The sequence below is a fragment of the Gasterosteus aculeatus genome, chromosome 6 (genome assembly GCF_964276395.1).
Source record: "Gasterosteus aculeatus chromosome 6, fGasAcu3.hap1.1, whole genome shotgun sequence".
Taxonomy (NCBI): domain Eukaryota; kingdom Metazoa; phylum Chordata; class Actinopteri; order Perciformes; family Gasterosteidae; genus Gasterosteus; species Gasterosteus aculeatus.
The window spans coordinates 7,978,513-7,991,708 of NC_135693.1; the positions used below are offsets into that span (position 1 = coordinate 7,978,513).

A 13,196-nucleotide genomic window follows, 5' to 3' on the forward strand; every position below is an offset into this window, starting at 1 on the left:
ACTCGGAGTCGTTTGGGGGGAGTCACTATTGTGCCTGTAAAATGACGTTTCTCAGTGTAATGAAGTGATTTTAGAAGACTGTTGAAGTGAGACTTTTTGTGATTTGCATTGAGATATTTGGCTTTTTTAAAGAGGAGCCTTATAGCGGCCAATTGCTATGGGAGAAACGTATCATTATACACTGTTTGGGGTGTTTCACACACGAACTTCCACACACAGTGTTAAGGGGAATGGTGGGGAGGGACGAAGGAGTTAACCAGGGGGAGGGCGCCTCTTTAGGGGCGTATGGTATAAAACCACCTCAAGAGCGCCGATCAAGAACAGCGCGTGTTTTAGAAAGTCAAAGGTTGGATATGGTTGGACTTTGTTTCCTCCAGACCTCGTTAGAGACGCACGCCCGGTGGCCCGTTTTTCATTTCGGCGGGCTCACGACCTGCAGCAAGATGGATGAATACTGTTTTTGAGGAGGACAGAACTCCATCGCGACGTCTTAAACTGGGAAGATTCACTTCGAACTACCTGTGCGCATTTCTCCAGAGGTATAGTGTCATCGAATGACGTCGGAGAGCGCAGAATGTGGACACGACAAGAAACGCGTTGAGAAGGAGTAAAAGCAAAAGCGAGTCTGAGAATGTGCCGGGGAAACCACGGGGTAACTGGGCGTAAAGTTTCCTGAGTTTGGAGATTTGACGAGGGCGCAACAAGAGGGGGGTCGGCGGGGGGCAGTGTTAATGCTGCGCGCTGAATCAGCCCTGCAGTGTTTCAGCACAACTACTTTCATCCAATTTGGCCCCAAATGAGACTATATGTTAAAACAGCAAGAGCACCAATCTTAATCTAGGACGCGCAATCATCCCCTACTAGATCCAAACTCAATTTCAGCCTTCTTTTTTCCTCCCCCGAAATTATTGGACCACTCCACCTCGGATCCATTTCCCTTCAATTATTTTATTTTTCCGCAAAGCTGATTCCCGAAGTGGCTCCGAAGTGGTGTTGCGGCTCCTCGTCGCCGGCGGATCCGGAGATTGGAGTCTCTGCACCGGGAGGAGGCGGAATCGGAGCTCCAGGCGCACCGCAGGCTCCCAAGGGCGGCCGCGTCAAAAGGATGGTGCGACTGGCTGCGGAACTGTTGCTGCTCCTGGGACTTGTTCTGCTCACCTTGCACATCACGGTACTGCGGGGCAGTCCGTTGCCGCAGGGAAACCAAACCCTGAGCCTGGATCAGGACGCGGCACTTACAGAGGTGAGTCGGGGGATTTGGAGGGGCGGTGTGAGCAAGTAGGCTTCGGGATGCATTTGAGGCAAAAAAAAAGGGGGGGGGGATTTCAAAGTTGGTGAGTTTGAAAAAAATGCTCGTTTGGCCCGACGGTCCGGGTAAACTGAGCCCTGCCAGTCTTTGGGGCTTGTTGACATGCACACCGGATTTGGGCTCCCCTGGGTGTCCCCAGGGAATAACAGGAAGTAGAAGGATGGAAGATGGGGCAGGGTCAGAGATCAACCGCCCCCCCCCCCCCCCCCCCCTTCCTCCAGCACCAAACGGACCTCCCAATTGGGGGTTAAATAGTAGCTGTGGGCACTTCTCTGTCATCACAGGCTCATCACTGTCACCCAAGACGATGAGGCGGAGGGTCAGGCTGAACCCCTGAAGGTGGAGGAGAGTCCGGCATCACGCTGACTGCCGGCCTCAGCGCGCCCTGCTCCAGATCATGCCTCAAGCTTAACTTGTTTCATTTAAACGAGAACCATAGTCAAATGCAGATGTCAATGACACTTTTATGGGTTGCAAAATTTCACAAGTTAAGACATTTGTAACCACGATAACCGTTTAAGCCAAGCTTAACTGCATAACTGGCCATTTTCACGTCAGTATTAAGTATGCAGACGGCAGTGGAATCTCAAATCTTGACTGGACGGTTCAGACAGGTCGGGGATGTTAAGCATCCTTCAGCTGCTTTTTGATGTATATTTAGCATGCTACTGATACTTCCGTCGTGCCCGGGTGATAAATGGGTATTTATGCCCACTGGAAGGGCGCCCTGTCATAAATTCTTTATCAGGGCCTGTGGGAAATAAATGGATATCCGTTTCACTTCAACAGAGGATGGTGAGGGTAATTTGCTAAGGTGAAGAAATATTACAGGAATGTATGGAATATTTTTCACAGAGCAAATTGTTAATATGGAACAACAGGATTAGGTCCCGGAGAGACTTTCTCCTGAGGAAATTGCAGCAAAACATCCTAAACATACTGTATGTCACCAAATCCAATCCAAACATCCCTTTAGTCACGAGTCCAACTTTACATTGAGATTCTGGCGTGTGATGAAAGAGGCCGACATTGCCCCTCGTGCTCCATGTTGAGAGCAGCGCTAAGAATGTCTTTTACTTTTCTTTTTGCACATGAATGTTCCGGATATGCTTCACTGGACTGCCACTGAAGACGGTGATGTCATCTTTTAACCGGGCTTGTCACGGCCCAGGGGGTGTATTGTCTGTCCGTGGTGTCATATTTAAAATGCCATTCACAGAAACACAAACGACAGGATGCGGACCCGTGCACCTGTGGTGGAGCGCCAAAAGGCTTCGGTCCAGGTCACATTATCACCACCGACACGACAAAGCGGACTCAACCTCTGTGGCGGTCTACATTAGTGTGACATGAATTAAAGAACAGCATTTGTCCGCCACCAACATGGTCTTCTAACCTCGAGCTTATTTATGGCTTTTATCGTCAAGTCGCAACCATCTGAGTTTGATCCTGTAAACAAACACGTATGTGAGCCCAGTATGAGGCATGTGTCACAGGGGAAGGATAGTGTTCTCTTCCACCTACATAAGTGCCGTGGCTGAAAAGCATCTGCACTGCCTTCATTTCCTGCCAGCCTCCCTGGGGAAAGGACCCCTGAGTTGCTCCCAATTGAAAATGGAGTCATGCCCCTTTAAGCAGCCCTCACAAAGTGAAAAGGGGGGGGAAGCAGGAAAAGGCGAGAGATACTGTGAGGAGGGAGAGGGGGTGGCTTGTGTGTGCAAGTGTTCATTCATGGCTTTTGAGAGCGGGCGGGGTGACATCCTTGGAGGCCCCAGATGAACCGAGGACCGGTGTGTCACTTTTGATCTCCAAATTAAAGCAGATTCCTTGTTGAGGCAGATCTCCGATGAGGGACCGTGAAGCATGCTGCCGTCAATGGAGAACACGGGCATTTTCAAGGGGTTACTTCTGTGCAGATTGATTTAGTTAAAAAACTCTTAACAGCAATTCTCCCATATAGAACATTGTTATTGAACTATCTTCCACATAATCCCTCCAAAAATATGAACTGCATTAGTGCTAAACTACCAATATTTTCCCATAATCTGACTTACTCTCCCTTACTGAGTGAAACACCATCGCATTAATCACAATGCATTTAAATTTGACGTTAAATAATCCAAATTTGCCTCAGGATTAGATCATCTGCCTGCCACGTGTCATCTATCATAATGTGACACAACACAAGATTGAATTAGGATTAGACCGGATAAAGGTGGTTGGATGGTTTGTAGCAGCCAACAGTTTGTGTATCCTCAAACATTTGTGCTCAAGCATCTGCTTTCTTCCAATAGACCAATTCATGCAGAAAGCAGTAAATCATAACTCACAGAAAGTTATCTGTGAATTAATCAGCAGCCACAGAGACTTTTGGATCGATTGGTGTTGTGAATGAAAACACCTCCCAGTTACAAGAAGGACCTTGTCCGTCTTCACCGTCCGTGGCTGTGAAGTGTGCGATGGGAAAATTGCAGTTACTAATAACCATAAAAATATTATCTACGAGGGAGGAAATTACACACATCTGTCTCCGTTATTTACACATGTGTGTACGTAATTAATTGTGATTGAACCTGTGAGCCTTGCGTTGGGCCTGCTCCCTCAGTGGAGCTCAATTACAGCCACCAAGTGACTTCTGAAGGCTGGGAACAAGAAAGCCCGGGTTATCACCGGGGCATCGCAGAGCCCGAGTGCTTGAGATAGATAGAACCAAAGAGGGCCACAGAGGGGTTGACGCACAAACTATGCCTTTTTCTGTATTCAGATCTCTGCCATAATTGTGTGGTGCGGCTTTAATTGGAATGTGTTTTCCTAAAATTCTTATGATTTTGAAAACAATTTACTGTTGCTTGTTGGCTACAGACAAAAGGCACAGCCATCTTTTATCCTTTCAGATACTTATGGGCAACAGTGTAATCATGTGTAATTATGGCTGCAGCTCACACGTCTGCATGTGATGTGCGATGATGTGATCCTTAAAGTGTTTTAAGCCTTTGAAATGCATCACATCAACTTAATGTGTGAATTTCAACATCTCTCCGTCTAGTGAAAAACATGCTAAATGGAAGTCCGGAGTCGGGAGTATTTCCTCTCTTGGGTTTCTATTCAAGTTACACATGTTGACATGTACATTTTGAATCCTTCCCCCATTGCCGTGCAGTAGCATCTACGGCGTCTGGAGTGCACTTTGGCTTGACACAAACAGCTCCACTGGGGGCTTTTACGCCCGCCTCAATGCAACTGAGCTGACAGCTCGTCTGTGACTGGCCACCGCAACCGTGCTGCACTGCTGCCATATTCTCAGGCCTCAGCCCGGCCACAAAAACACTATGTAGGAAGAAATGGGACGCGAAAGAAGACAACAAACTATTTGATTGTATGCTTTCTTTGAATTCATTTTCTGCCACCCCCGAATGCTCGATTTCTGACTACTTCTGATTACCTTTCCAATAGGGGTGTAATTATTCTTTCTGTGCATACCTGACAGGGCACATATGTGCTCAACTGTCCTTTTGGGACCCATAGCAGGAAACCTCTTACATACGCTTTTCTCCTGGCCAGGACCCGGACTTGCTAAAAATGTCCACATAACTACATTGAAGCAGCAGTGTAATCTGTTAAAAAGGGAGAGAAATACAGTCCTGCTGTAACATTGGCTCTGAATGTGTGCTCCAGGCGGATCAAATTTTGGTGGATGCACAGAAATCACTGTTGTGTTTTTCCCACTGCTTCAGTGGCTCCTACTTTCTGGGCTCCAAGAAGTCGAGAGTCTACTGTCAAAAGGATTTATGACACAGGTCACGGCCTCATGAACTTCTGTCAACATCAATCTAATGTTGCTGGGAGTGCAGACTTTGTGGATGCCAAGTGACAGGGCCCTCAGTCTCAACCCACCCACGAAAGGGAATCAAATATTTACCATCATATGGTGCCAGTGCACAGACTTTAATGAATAAAATCTGACGTTTCTTTCTCTCTTCTGCAGAACAATATAAATGCAAAAAGCAGCTCTGTCCAACGCTCTCCTGAGGACCGGCGATCAGGCCCGGAGCACCGGTTGGCCCGCCGGCCTGCCACCCTCCCCTGGGCACAAGGCAGCAGCGTACACCGGGACGGCCCAGGAGCTTTCCTCCTAGACCTGCACAACTTCCCCGACCTCTCCAAAGCCGACATCAACGGACAGAATCCCAATATACAGGTGACCATGTGTGTCTGCGCACCTGCTAGTGTGCTTTGATGCTTTCACTCTCTTGTAAGACTTGGCTACTCAACCACACAGGACAGGAAGAGCAATCGGGGGTAACGAGAATAGTTGGGTGCACTCTTACCCCCCCCAACCCTCCCTCTTTTCACGCTCCCTCCTTCCCTCTCACCCTGTCCTTTTCCCCCACGCTCTGGCTCGTAGTGAAGCTCACGATGGACACTGAGGTCTCGCGTCCGTCATAATGACAGCTGAAAGGCAGACGCTAACCAGCGAGGCCTCACTGCTAACCCTCTGCAGGAGACGACAGGGCAGCTTATGTAAATGTGTGGCGAGCCGCTCGGCCGTAAGTACCTCAGTGGTGCAGATGGCCGAGCAACCGCTGTCATGTTTAAATCATTCTCCTGTCTAATCCAGCCAAGGGGGTCTTTCCATATCTGAGAGCATCGCCGCTAAATCCGAGCACGAACAAAGTGTATTAACATCTCAAGATGTGGGAAGCGAGCTGAGCAACCAATTGAGCAAGGGCGTGAGTCTGGGGGAGAGGAGGGGGGGGGGGGGTCTTTGATCCTGGGATTCATCTGGCTTTCATGGTCTAGAGGAGGCTGAATAGCCCTTTGAACTTTGTGTTTAGGTGCAGAGAGCCCAAGAGGTGGGAGGGTGACTGTGGGGCAGGGGTACTCTACAGCCCCCCTGTCCCCCCATCCACCCCCCCATCTGGGAGGCACATGTGTGAGGACAGAAAGGAGAAAGAGGGAGGGAGGATATTGTTTGTGTGAGTGATCAGAAAGCCCCCCCCCCCCAAAGGCCCCCGATTGACCCGTTGTGTCCCAACAAGTGTTTTGAAAATTGCCTTTAAACAGATTTGTGTTGTTGAATCCAGGTGACCATCGAAGTGGTGGATGGACTGGAGGGCCACGAGCCAGAGAAAGGCCTGCGTAAGGAGAGCAAACCCAACTGGGCGTCTCCTAACTGGAGAAACTGGTGGCCTCGCTCTTCTTCACCTTCCTCCCCCTCCACCGCTCATCAGACCGAGGAGAACGATCGCACCTACGGGAGCAACGGGGAGGACAGCAACTTCCTCAGGCCGTCGGCAGACTGGGACAGGAGGGGAGGCACGGGGGGAGGAGGCAAGGCTCAAACTGAATATGGTGAGGAAGACGGGAGGGATATACGTATTTGCAAGGAAATGATGCACAACGCACGTGGCAGAATACTCTGATTTGGGTCTCCAGGGTTTCCACGGATGGCCACGGACTGATTTGTAATTTGTAGACTTACTGGATCAAGCTGTCACCATAATAAGGGCAGTCATCCCAGGTGACCCTTTGGGAGCCCCTGATTGAACCATTTAACACTTTTTTTTATTTTTTTTATGAGAAGGATTCCTCTGTTTGGCGGGGCCTGCTCGGTGACAGTTTTAACGCCTCCGCTGCAGTGATTGGGCCACTCCGTCCCCACAACACAACACAAAAGTAACCCCACTGATGGATCTGCCGTGGAAGAATGTATACTCCCCGTCATACAGCGTGCGTCAGGCCCGTGTTGTAGCATGCCTTAACCGACGTGGTGGAACAGGAATGCTGTATGACGTGGAATATGTCATTTCATCCACTTGCACCACGGCGGTTAGGGAGGTGGTTTTCATATTATTAGTTTTTTTTTCTGGCTTATCACAGCGCTCATTTATCGGCATCATTTCTATCCCGGTTTTAAACTTCTTAATCAGAGCTACGGACCTGCAGTGAGGGTCACTCATCACAAGTCACTGGTGGAACAGTCACTTGTGTCATTTGTGGGCCAATGGCAGGTAATCATGATTCTTGAGTTTTCAAGAGTTTTGTCTGAGCTGCCACGCGCTCTACGGCCGGAGTGAGCCATGGAAGGGGGGAGGGAGCAGAGCTCGCTATCCGGCCTGTACTCGTACAAAATGTAATAATGAGGGGCAGATGGCGGGGGGGGGGGCGTGGCTATAGGAAGGTTTGGATCCCGGCCAGACATACTTCCATCCCAACATGCCCACATTAACTCTCCTCACTGATGAATTACTGCTCTCAAGATGTGGGCGCGTGTGTGTGTGTGTGTATGCTACCATGCGCTACCAATGGTGGTGGTAGAAATGAGTGCACATCACAGTGAATCGGCTCCACTATAAAGAGGATTTCTTACAATATCACTTCCTATTTCCAACCATTGAACCCCAGATAGAGCAGCTGCATGGTGTCCAGTGCCAATGTGCCAGAGATACTCAGGCAGCTGAGAGAATTTCTATTTGCAGATCCCTATAACTTCGTTGGAATTAGCAAAACACTTTCCTTACTTCACTTTCTGAACTCAGGTACTGTGCCCCATGCCATGTGCAACATAGCGTATGCCTGTGTGCGCGCGTGTGTGTGTATGTGTGTGTGTGTGTAGACCAGCTTGCGTGGTATCTGCTTTGAGGGCCAAAGTCAAAGAGAACTTTGAGCTCCACCACTTCCCCTTTCATGTCCCCCCCCCCCCCCTCACCTATTATTAGTGAGGCATGCTAACAGGCCTGAGTTAAGTTCAGCATGTGGCCTGCATCAGAGCTGAGGATCTCTCTCACCCTGTTTCTCTCTGATCCAGACTATATGGACGGAGACGGTGACTGGAGTAACTGGACGGCGTGTAGCGTCACCTGTGGAAACGGCAACCAGAAGAGAACCAGGTCGTGCGGTTACGCCTGCACAGCCACCGAGTCCAGAACTTGTGATATGCCTAACTGCCCGGGTAAGGTCTTGATTCTGGAAAACAGAGAGAGAACAATTACACGAGGAGACTTTCATCTCTGACCCACCTTCCACTGTGCATCCATCTTTCTGAAGGTATTGAAGATGCCTTCAAGACGGCAGCTACTGAAGTGAGCCTGTTGGCCGGAACAGATGGATTCAATGCCACGGAGCTCTTTGGTGTTGGTAAGATTCTACTCTCCTCCTATCCAGACTCAGATACTCATGCACTCATCAAAAACAGTTCCCCCATCTGGCGGCAGCGTTCCTGCACACACTCGGCATTCCTCACGCTCGGGCTGCGCAGAGATGAAAATGTGCAGCGGGGCAGGAACACCACAGTGTACAGCTGCCCTGCGTCTTTGTGTGTGTGTGTGTTCGTAATGAAACACACTCTCACGCTGAGCATTACACCCTGTCACACAGCATCCAACGGTGTCTCCATTTGTTTCAGACACGGACAGCTGCGAGCGATGGATGAACTGCAAGAGCGACTTCTTGAAGAAGTACATGACCAAGGTGGCGAACGACCTCCCCGGCTGCCCTTGCTCTTACCCGACCGAGGTGGCGTACAGCACGGCGGACGTGCGCGACGAAATCACGCGCCGTGATTTCCGCTGGAAGGACGCCAGCGGGCCGAAAGAGAAGCTGGAGATCTACAAGCCGACCGCCCGCTACTGCATCCGCTCCATGCTGACGCTGGAGTCCACCACGCTGGCGGCGCAGCACTGCTGCTACAACGACAACATGAAGCTCATCACCCGCGGCAAAGGGGCCGGCACGCCCAACCTCATCAGCACAGAGTTCTCAGCCGACCTGCACTATAAGGTGGACGTCCTGCCCTGGATCATCTGCAAAGGAGACTGGAGCCGCTACCACCAGGCCAGGCCGCCAAACAACGGGCGGAAGTGTCCCGACAACCCCCAGGACGAGGACTACTACAAGCAGTTCGAAGAAGCGAGGGAATTCTAGACGGCCGCAGCGCGGAAAGAAAAACAAAACAGTACACATTGCTTAAAGATTCAGTTAAACCTCAAAAACATATTTTTTTAAATCTGTTTTATATCAAGTAACACAAGAAATGAGGAACAATACTTACTGCTCTTTTGAAGCAAGAAGAATAGAGTTAGGACACTTACATACAGGGACTTTTCTTGACCTCACAAAAACAAGCCAAACAGCGTTGCTCTGTTTAAGAATGAATAAAAAGAGAAGAAAAGATTTTTTGGAATAAAATAAGCCTCTAAAGAAATTATTAAGAATGTTTGCCAGTAATTGCATCACCTTTGATAACTTTAATCTGGTCACCAAAGGGAGAACCGAGTTGGTATTCTTAAAAAGGGAAATTGTTATTCCAGGAATGTTCGTTTAGATCATGTTCGTCTCCATGGATTGTTTATGTTTTGGTAAATCGGAGAGAGGCCTGTGGTAATAGAATAATGAGATCTTTCAGCAATGTGGAGGAGACAGAAGAGGTTCATCTAATTTTCTCCCGTTTTGTCATTCTAAATATCCAGGTTTTCATGTTAGTTTGTGAATTTATTTAGCATGCACATTTTTGTTATTGTACCATCAATTTACAGCTGTGTCTTTTTGGCAGATCTTTATTGTAAAAAGCCTCCATTATTTTTGTAAAGTATTTATTAAGTTGTAGCTGTGTCTGAGTCGGGTGCCTATGATTGGTTTCTGGCTGAATGCTAACTTGAGATCCCTCTCTGGCTTCAATGTGCATATTCCTGTCTCGAGTTAGGATTAAACTGTAATCGAGTGCAAAGTGTGTCTGAATTCAACTGTATGGAAAGACTGTAAATAAAATGTTCAAAAAGGCTTTGAATGTCTAGATAAACAATCTTCCATTAGATGCTTAGATTCCCCCCTCCTGCTGTCGACGGAAATTCATCTGCAGGAAGAACTTACTCCTCCAGGTTTAAGCCCGTGCACAAGTCTTCTATTAGTTCTATCCGGCGGGGCTCATTCAGAGGGCGAGAGGGTAAGGTTCCCTTCAATGCGACTCGGATTCTTTGTCTTTGGCATGCATCCTCACATTCCTGGGTAATTTCTCTGTACACACACACACACACACACACACCAAACGCTGCCTGTCCGCAGCAAGGACCTCTGACCATTCCCTCTCCGCTGAGTGCTGCAGTCATTGTCACACAGAGAAACTCATTCATGGTGCCCTCATTCCTGCAGTTGTGGCCGTGTGCGGGGCTTGTCTGTATAAGGCAGCAGGCCCCAGCACGTTCCACACCCCCGAGGCGCTGCTTGCAAACGCCCCGTCTCTCCACTATTCATACAAAATTCCTACTCGCGAGTCCTTTGACACATTTCTCCCAAACACGGGCTTTTGTCAACAACCCACCCTGGCGTTCGCTTTTCCATCACACGGATGCATTTTTTTAGAATGTAGATAAACTGCTCCCTCCGTACTGTCAGACTCCCGCGGTGTAAAGCTTTCTTTTTAACTCTTCTGTCCTTCTCCGGTGAAAGCAGGGGGCGAGGCTAGGATTACAGTAAGCGGCATGACTGGTTATCTTTGGGGGACCATCGGCTGGACGGGGCAACGGAGATGAAAGCGAGGCGTTCGTCTGTATTTTTGAAAGATTATGGCCCAGCTGAAATTGATAACATACCTCCAGCAGCACCCCGAGTATCTCTTCCCCAGACAGGCTCCACGTGTCGGGCAGGCAATTACTCTCATACCCTCCTCACTTTTCATCTCTCCTTTCTTCTCCTCTTTCCCTGCGAACTCATGCACAACTTGCGCTGTGATGAATCTGCCAAGTCGTTGGTAGCAGTGCAGATTTACAGCATGATTGGTGTGAAAATGTACGAGACGGCGGACCAACTGCAGAGCAGAGAATGCTGAGGAAACTTGCGTCGGCTGTGGGGCGTCAGAGAGGCCTCGCCGTTGTGTTGCTATTTCCAGCACTCCACTCCGGCATGTTTCAAAGGATGCAAAGCACCATATTAGTGGTATATTGTCAGGGATCTCAAAGGGCTCATTAAGAATCGCCATGATATGATTGTTGGTATTTTGCCTCTATTTTTGTTATGAGAAGAAAATGATGTCCAATGCACTTATGCTGCTTTAGACAGTTTGACAGGGCGGGCTCCGGGATTTTATAGTAGCTCTCCAAACGAGAGCTAACTGTGGAAATAAGAAAGCAATGGAAACCTGGACGGGTTCATGTTGTAATAAACAAAGCGAAAGCTCAGCTGTTTCTGTAGACATATTTCACATTAAAACCAGTCCAGGTGGTTTGTTGTCCCACTTCTGGAGGGTGTCTGCAGGTACATAACCGCGGTGCGTGGTGGCAATCAGGCCCCTCCTTTGTTTTGCGGTGTGGTGCAGATGTGGCAGAGACATTTTTATCCTCCATCCTTCATCCTTTCTTGCATTGCAACTTTTTAGGGTGGTGTAGCACAATGCAGGAAGTGCAACACCACAGGGCCCCAACTGGGCGGCAAGCCTAATTAAATGTTTATTTTTTGGTGCTCTAATCTGGAATAGCTGACCTGGACTGGGACGATTCTCATATACCAGCTCTATCTGTCCCGCACCCCCCACAATGTCCTCCCGGCAAAACAGGGGTGGGGCTGCTGGCCCTCTGCCTGCCATAGGCTCACACAGCAAGTCAAGGGGAGGAATGGGTGGTGTGGGGGGGAAACTAACATGGGCCTCGGTGCACAGCTGAACAAACAGCTCAACTAGCTGGAGCATCTGAGAGGGCAGAGCGCATTACTTAACCCCCGCCGCCAGGATCGCTGAGATGCTGCAGGGATCTGCGCTCACACCGTCTACGCCACAACAATGACAAAGCACAAGATGCTACTCCACTTGGACAAATTAACAAGCAGAGAATATCGTTTTGTTGAATGGGCGTAGTGGCTTGATTGGTACCGGCCTTTGGCTCATGGTTTCTGTGCCAGTTGAAACAAAAGCTGAAATGACACGAGCCGGCTGATTAAGCCACACATCATACCCACAAAGCTGTCGGACAAAAATAAATCTGCTCTGCAATAAAGGGTTATTATATTAAGTCACTATTTCTATGGAACCAAATGTAGTTCCTGCCCATATTTTATATGTTCCCGTCCCAGCAGGAGTGCATCTCCCAGGCAGAAGGCAGGATCCTGATGTGCATGAAGGTGGGAGATATCAGGGTCTTTTCTGGCTCGGTCTGGGATAGACAGCCACTGGTCACTGTGTGGTTTTTAACCCTGTGTGTCTGTTGTTGCTAGACAGGGGGGCTGTAACGTGTCGAGGGGATTGGTGTGGCCCTTTGGTGGTGGGTGGAGGGGCAGCATGAGCATGGAAGCTGCGTGGCCATGATTCACTGTGACAGCACCGCCTGGCATGTGAGGACAGCGGGCCGGGGCGAGCGGGGCTGCTGCCTTTGATCTTTATTTGCTCCACCGTCTGTTTTGCATTTAAGAGCCTTGCTGAGCACGAGGCATTGGATACACCTTGAATGGCTCAGGACCTCGTCCTTTTTAAAGACCCAGGATCCGTTTTCAAAGCTAAGGGGATCCAGGACAGAGAGGGATGATGTTTGAAGGGGAAGGTTCTCTGCCGAGTAGGCCAGAGGGTATCCCGGCAACACAGATTATCCCTGATGAAAAGAGGGCGCTCCGTAATAACAAGCAATCAGGCTAATGGAGAATGGTGTGAGGGTGGGTGAGGGGCAAGGTAACATCTCCTGTTTTTCAGACGGAACCTCAACATCAAACCCGCGGCCAGGAGGTTGTGGAACAAAAAACAAACAAACAAACATGCATAGCTCCTCCCCAACCAACCTTCTGCTGCTCCTCCTGACCCATCAAATACATTTTGCATGTCAGTGATGTCAACGGACTGTGACATCTTACACCGGAGAGGCAAATCGGCTGGATGCCATCAAAATGTCGTCCTACCCCACAACCAGGCACG

The 13,196-nt window shown here is 49.2% G+C and overlaps 1 protein-coding gene across 1 annotated transcript; it reads left to right on the top strand.

The window, feature by feature from the left end:
* The first annotated feature begins 223 nt into the window (after positions 1-223).
* Positions 224-10,088, top strand: ism1 (isthmin 1). Its single transcript, XM_040179222.2, has 6 exons — positions 224-1,243; positions 5,295-5,507; positions 6,394-6,661; positions 8,118-8,261; positions 8,357-8,446; positions 8,715-10,088. Exons 1-6 carry the CDS (start codon positions 1,106-1,108, stop codon positions 9,230-9,232), a joined length of 1,371 nt encoding a protein of 456 aa, XP_040035156.1. The 5' UTR covers positions 224-1,105; the 3' UTR covers positions 9,233-10,088.
* Positions 10,089-13,196: the final 3,108 nt, after the last annotated feature.